We start from the raw sequence: 7149 nt of genomic DNA on the forward strand, positions 1-7149 counted from the left end.
TGGCGAACCCGAGACGATGCAGCCTTCTGGCCGAGCTTCGGTCACAGAGTACGCGGTAGACTAGTCGATCCCATTCGAACTTCCCGGCAGGTGGTAGCGGGAGTAGCGCCGATCGCGCCACGGTTGGTACAGGAACTACACGTGAACCGTCGCGGCGATAATGCAAACGAACCTTGATGCGAGTATACAAGGTGTTCTAGTCAAATCGATCCACACGGGTAACATCGAGATTTATTGATGAGATTGAAGAATATTTCACGGAAAAATTGACTTTTAGGAGAACATAATCTGTGGTAATAATTCAATTTCAATATTACGAAGTAGTACTAGTAATTTTAAAATATACAAAATTGTATTGGTTTCTGTTTAATAAAAATCTCGAACATTTGACACACCCTGTACATATATACAATAATAAATTGTAAACAAGTTGTATATTATTATTTTCTGATTCTCTATACCCATTTTGTGCACAGAATTTTTCAAGTATTTTATTTCATTGATAAATGTCATATTAGAAGCAATGTGATTAATATTGGTTTTAATTAGCGTAGTTGTGGATACTACTTTATGTTAGTGGTGCGTTAATTTAATGTATAACCTCATCTGACATCGAAGTTTTGACAGTTTGCGAATGATAGATTACGTTGCTTTGTTCCAGCGTTAATTCGCGTATAGTCGTGAATTATGTATAAAGTTACATACGTGATATATATTTGACGCACAATGAAATATTTGTGATAATTTTTTTATGAAAATTATTTTAAAAAATGTCCGCAATTATAGATGATAAAGTGGTTGCAGGAGCACAATCCGCAAATGTTGTCAAAGAAGATCCCATTGTTGCTCTGACGGTACATACACTGATTTCATTTAAGAATTTATGTAATGAACAAATTTGTTTGTACATAATAGATTCCTGTTACTTTTACCCAAGTTAACCTTTTCTATATCTGTACCTAATTATCATCATTTTTGAATATTTCTTTTAACATTTTCAGGAGAAAGTAAATGCTTTATATTTTTTCCGAGATCATTATTTTGAAAATCGTCCTATTGTGGAAGCAGGTAAGAAACATGGAGATGTAGAGAAGGAAATGAAAGATACATTGAACAAGTTTGATGAGTGTAAAGGATATGAGATTGATGGGTCACGAGCAAGATACTATTATCTGAAAGGAAAAGCCTTAAATGTTACAGAATATTTTATACCTCAAGCAGAAGAATTATTAACTAAAGCAGTGAAATTAGAGCCTAATCTAGTTGAAGCATGGAATGAATTAGGAGAGTGTTATTGGAAGAATGATGATATTCAGCAAGCAAAAAATTGTTTTGTTGGTGCTTTACGCCATGTAATATTTTTATAAATTGGCTATTGATTAATTTCTTAATCATCCGTATTATAATTTGACATGATATTATATTTTATAGGGTAGAAATAAAGTTTCTCTACGAAATCTGTCTATGGTACTTAGACAGGAATCAGTTACTAATAATGAGCTACGAATAAAAAATATACAGCAGGGAGTGGAACATGCTAAAGAAGCAGTTAGTCTTGATACAACAGATGGTATTTCTTGGACAATTTTAGGAAATGCCTATTTGTCTTCCTTTTTTACAATAACACAAAATCCTGCAACTTTACGCTCCTGCATGTCAGCTTACATACAGGCAGTAAGTTATTTAAACACTAATGCATTTTGAAAGTTGAAATTCCATTACCTAACAATGTAATAAATTTAATTTCAGGAAAAAGATATTGTAGCTGGAAGTAATTCTCATTTATTTCATAATAAGGCAGTGGTAAGTATTTTCTCAGTTTTGCATATGGTACACACATTTGAAGCTCTGAACTTACATGAATAAATAATTATATAGGCTTTGAAGTATCAAGAAGAGTACTGTGCAGCACTGCAATCGTTTGAAAGAGCAATGTTATTAGATCCAGTGTGGGATACACCACCTATGAAAAGGGATGAATTGTTACAATATTTACGAGATGTACAAAATTTAGTGAACAATAACGGAAGAGTGAAACCGAAGAGATTGTACCAAATGATACGGGTATCTAGAATTTTTTTTAGTAATACATTTTCCGTATAATCTGAAACATGATTTTATTATACTTTCCATCTTTTAAGACTGTATAAATGTAAAATTTATCAAACTTAAAGTATGACTCTGGTGCATATACATATTTATAGGTTTCTGATTAAATGTAGGCATTGGATGCTAAGCATTTGGGACCATACAAAGGTGGCTCTTATACGTCCGGTCAGAAAACCGTGAAATTAGACTTAATAATGCTAAAAGATCTAGCTGTTGGAGTCAATCCAGAGAAAGTTGTATTCGGGAAAGTAGTATGTTGGATACAAGATACTGATTCTGTACCTTTGTAAGTATATTTTATGTTGATTAAAAACAAACACTGACAAATAAGAATTATCTGAATTAATAAATACATAACTTCTCAGCGCTTTTTGTCTTGTTGACGAAGAGAAAACGTGTATTGCTGTAACAGTATACAACCTGGCTAAAGGTCGTGGTGTTACCGTAGGAGATTCTGTTGCTATACCTGAACCCTTTGTTATCCACCAAAAATTTTCCTACCTTAATAATGTAAGTATAAACACGTACATATCGCTGCAATATTATAGTTAAATGCAACATAATTTATGTTATGTTTCAGGACTTCGACTTCAAATCTATACGAGTTGAAACACCAGTCATATTGGTTGTTAACGGCCGAAAATTAGGTAGGGAGCAACAAGCCTCCGCAAACTTTCGTACTTTTAACAAGACCGACTGAGCACAAACTATCAATGATTTACGGCGAAATACAGTCGATTAGGAGACTTTCCAGTAATCCGATTGAGAAAGTGTGTCAATAGACGATGTGATATTTGAATTTTGAGTCCAAGTATTATTACATTCATAGAATTATATATCCATACCACAGTCAATATCGCTGAGGATTGGCGGATATACTTGTATTGTTACGCGTTCACGTAGGAAGATATCGTTCAAGTTGGAGACAATTAAATTTTAAAGACGTTTTACATCATTTGTTTTTTACACGGAAGTTTACATCACGTAAGTATCGTTACGTTTCTTTTTATAATATGTTAACTCACGCAGGAACTTGTAGAACCTGAAATATTTTATGTTAGTAATCACTTAAATGATTTTTCACCTAAAACAATTAGAAAATAATTTAATTCTAATATACAATGTATAAATTTTAATGGCAAGTCGTTTTACGTGTCTATCAGGTTTTATAAAAATTAAGAGGTTCAGGTTCTTATAGTTCTCTTCTTTCGGTTAAAGGTCAGTTACAATATAATTTATACATAATACAGTTGAATTACGTACAAAAATACTGATTTTTAAAATACACTTTTCTTTACTCTTCAATCTTCAAATAATATACATTTCAGTGACATTGATATAAAATTGCTTGTCGTATTCGTGTTGTGTTTTTATTTTTACTATTTTTATTATAACAAGTGTTCTCACACAAAGAGGGTGAGACATTGAAAAAAAACCATAGAAAGTAAAAATAACACATAACATTTCACTTTCAATCAAACTGACTAACTAACATAAGTCATTCATGAGTCATTTCACCGTGCCAATGAAGTGAATTTTCACATTCTAAAGAAGGTACACACTAACATTCTTTTTATTCATATTCAATATTTATATCGATTCATTTAAACTCTACCCGAAAACGCCCTTGACTTCGTAAGTCGGAAAACTTATTTCAAAACACATTCTGTGTATATTTATTTCCTCATGAATCCGGTGCATCGATCAAAACTCACCTCACTCGAGAAAACTAAATCAAACTCAAACACAGAAGAGAAAAACTCGCGAGTCTTGTCTCTTTATCTATCCGAACACCATTCGGAACAACCGAATCGGATCAGCGGTTACGCCGTTCGTCGAAAAAGCACATCAATAGTTAGAGAAACAAGACGTCGCTTATTTTTCAGTCAAAGACACTTTTGCGAAAAATGCTTGTGATATATTTAAAACGTTTGTATAAAAATGTTTTCTATTATCGATTATAATAATAAATACTTATTTATAACAACGTGACAGTTGGCCGTTTCTCTATTATATCCTAGTATCCGTTCGACGGAAAATAATAGTGAACTTTCTGAGTGGACCTCGACGATCCAAGGAGCTGTGATCGCTATAAAACCACAGACGATTTGTCTACGTCGGAGTCATCGACGCTTCCTCCCGTCTTCGTCTTTTTGTAAATGCATGGGCTACGTTGTGGTCCTCCTGTGTACGGATCGGGCCCACAATAGTGAAACGAAGACCACTGTGTGTTCTTGGTTATTGTGTGTTCCTTTCGAAAAACAACCGCACACACGTCCTCTCACATGTTCACTTCCCATAACTTAAAGTAATTGTCGATCACCTCGAGGAACCACTCGCGTCGCTGTGTGTCGTTGAAGATCGGCGCCAGCGTCCGCAGTTGCAGCTGCAACAGCGCCTCGTTGCCGAGCAGCTCATCGAGCTGCTTCAACAAGACCGCGTCCCCGTGCAATTTCAGCAGGCTGGCATGTGAGAATATGTAACATTGATTACGGAGTCGTTCCACCGCCCATGCCTCCACGGTGCGGTTTCCGCTCGCCGTTTGGATCGCGCCGATGTGCTCGGCGTACCACGGCGAGAAGTAATTACTTAACTCGAAATTCGACAGGTTCGCCACACCGCGTGTCTTCAGGCGCTCCTTTATGCGCAGGTACGCTTGGGGCGTGTAGACGAACACCTGGAACAATCGTGATCGTTTTTAATAAAATGAAAAAAAAAAAAAATAATATACTGAATTTCAAACAATTAAGGGAAGCTATAGATGCATAAAATCATCAGGAAACACGGAAGCAATTTTTAGGTGAAAACAGAAAATAAAGTTGGAAACCAGTGACCTATGAATCCTATAAATCACACGAAGAAGAAAATATTTATGGATTCAACGTGATTGTAATTATCGGTTCGCGTTTAGCTATGCTGCAGATATTTGAAAATTGATTCTCAGAAGGATGCCCCGAAGCAAGAAACTTCGTGAATCTTAAAAGTCGTTTATCTTCTCTACGAGACACCCGAACAAGATCGTACGAAGATACAACATGATTATTGTTACGCGTGCAAGACTAATTGCGCGGATCTCCCGAGAAGATCCAGTACCGAGCGCAACAAAACAGTTTTCCGCAAGACCCACCGGCAAGGACATGAACAATTAATAAAGTGTCGGGCTCCCCGAGTCGTGCAGATATGAATTTCAATTAGAAAACTTATGCAACCTTCTGCCACCGCGAATACGATGATGCAAAGTGTGGTTGCACGCGCCATAAACCGAACGGGTCCCCGGAGCGCAACATTTATCAGGAACTTTTAACGACGAGAGATAAACGTTTCGGATTCAGAGGCCGCCCCGTCGACTCTTAAATCACATTGAGCAACCTTGTCGTGCCGCCTTTAACGGGGACGACCTAAAGGCCGGTATCCACAATTGCGTATCAAAATTTAATGCAAAACGGATTACACGATTTAGACATACTGTCCACTAAGGCGCCTCGTTATAGATACGTCAGCGTAGCGTACAACATGACGATTACGCTACTTGAGCGTATCGAAAGCGTACAGAAAACTTAATTTTCCTCATTCGCAAAGATGTCCAGCGACGAAGAGGACGTTATCGCCTTATGTAATTATATTCGACGGCGTAAAAGTCGGAAAAGATATTGGTTACATCCTTACATAGAAAATAACATAAATTGTAGACTGTTGCTGCAGTATAATTAGCGAAAGATGATCTTGTATTTCATTCTTTCTATAGAATGAATAAAAATACGTGCAAGAATTTAGTGCGTTTGGTAGCTCCGCTGATCCAAAAACAAAAAACTTGTGTTAGCCATGTACAAACATGGGTATTTTTTTTATTTTTTCTATTTGTTTTTTTATATTTCATGGGTAACTTTTCAACAATCTGTACGAATTTCACAGCAGACATATTTCACACTCAAACACAAATGAAAATTTTGCGTCCTTCTATACGCCCAGTAGCAGACATCGTTGACGACGCGCTTCATTCCGAACTGCAGCGACGAAAACGCGACGCTGAAGTATATGTGGACACACGTCCATTGTTTTACATTGGTCGCTACATGAAAGCGTCCTGCAAGCGTCAAATGTCTAGGAAGCGTCTATGACGAGAAGCCTTACTGTCACGTAAAAGCGTTCTTAAAACACTCTCACGTGAACCATCCTTACCTGATACAACGAATTGCCAGTAACGTAGCCGGCGATATAGTGGGAGCCGAAGTTCTTGATGAATCGAACGACGCTCGCGGTGTCGCCGACCGTGACGTTCTTCGTTTCCCGGAAAACCGCCTCGTCGAGGATCATCGACTCGGCGGTGCCAGCCAGTTTCTGGTTCTCCCGGAACCTGGCGACTCGGACCAGCACGTAGCAATGCTCCCCGGTGATGAAGGAGGCGTTTATTCCCAGATGCCTGGCGATTGCCGCCTTCGACCAGCTGCCGGTGAACGCGCGCCACGGCCTTTCCAGTCTCTCGAACGTGAAATCCCGGAAGTACGCCTGCAATAGCTGACGGATGTTGTCGCAGAACTCCATATGGAAGTCACCATCGAAGACTGCTGTCTGCTGTCGTTGTCGGCTAACCGCCGAAACTGGATTCGTGAAAACGTCCAGGGTCGGTTCACGGAATATCCAGGTGTCCGTGTCGTTTCTGGGCAACACTCTCATGCTGATGCTCAGGTAACCGTAACGGCTGAAGATATTCACAGCGCCGCCGAGACGAGGCCTCTGGGAACCGTCGCTGACCCTAGCCGCCACCAGCAAACCGAGCGTCCACGCCAGGACCAAGAAACGCGTTCGTGACCACATCTCTTGCAGCTGGCTGTGGTGGTGCCACCTGGAAGATGAGAAAAAACTTGCTGTCAGACTGCCCACTAAGACGCCTTAAACGATGTTCTGGTCACCCTGACGACCTTCTGACTTGTTTGCTACCGGGTCTATGAACTTCGGTGATTTTAATGTACAACCACGAGCAAACTCGGCTTCCGCTAGAGGAAAATGTGAAGTTGGCGAAGGGCCTGTTACCATTTAGTT

At 38.8% G+C, this 7149-nt stretch overlaps 2 protein-coding genes across 2 annotated transcripts; one reads left to right on the forward strand and one right to left on the reverse strand.

Moving 5' to 3' along the window:
- The first annotated feature begins 632 nt into the window (after positions 1-632).
- Positions 633-3074, forward strand: LOC107188280 (tetratricopeptide repeat protein 5-like). The gene is made up of 8 exons (XM_015576549.1): positions 633-854; positions 1002-1352; positions 1432-1674; positions 1750-1803; positions 1879-2064; positions 2223-2395; positions 2475-2619; positions 2690-3074. Exons 1-8 carry the CDS (start codon positions 771-773, stop codon positions 2807-2809), a joined length of 1356 nt encoding a protein of 451 aa, XP_015432035.1. The 5' UTR covers positions 633-770; the 3' UTR covers positions 2810-3074.
- A 1298-nt stretch (positions 3075-4372) lies between these two features.
- LOC107188270 (torso-like protein) lies at positions 4373-6924 on the reverse strand. The gene is made up of 2 exons (XM_015576539.1): positions 6289-6924; positions 4373-4786 (listed from the first exon to the last, which is right to left on the reverse strand). The coding sequence occupies exons 1-2, from the start codon at positions 6922-6924 to the stop codon at positions 4391-4393; spliced, it is 1032 nt and encodes a 343-aa protein (XP_015432025.1). The 3' UTR covers positions 4373-4390.
- Positions 6925-7149: the final 225 nt, after the last annotated feature.

The sequence above is a fragment of the Dufourea novaeangliae genome, unplaced genomic scaffold (genome assembly GCF_001272555.1).
Source record: "Dufourea novaeangliae isolate 0120121106 unplaced genomic scaffold, ASM127255v1 scaffold118, whole genome shotgun sequence".
In the NCBI taxonomy this organism is placed as follows: domain Eukaryota; kingdom Metazoa; phylum Arthropoda; class Insecta; order Hymenoptera; family Halictidae; genus Dufourea; species Dufourea novaeangliae.

Coding starts and splice junctions, on each gene's coding strand:
- LOC107188280 (XM_015576549.1), top strand. CDS start 771: ATGTCCGCAATTATAGATGATAAAGTGGTTGCAGGAGCACAATCCGCA. Junction 855..1,001: donor ATCCCATTGTTGCTCTGACG/GTACATACACTG, acceptor TAACATTTTCAG/GAGAAAGTAAATGCTTTATA. Junction 2,065..2,222: donor GATTGTACCAAATGATACGG/GTATCTAGAATT, acceptor GATTAAATGTAG/GCATTGGATGCTAAGCATTT.
- LOC107188270 (XM_015576539.1), bottom strand. CDS start 6,924: ATGTGGTCACGAACGCGTTTCTTGGTCCTGGCGTGGACGCTCGGTTTG. Junction 4,787..6,288: donor CTGGCAATTCGTTGTATCAG/GTAAGGATGGTT, acceptor CGATTGTTCCAG/GTGTTCGTCTACACGCCCCA.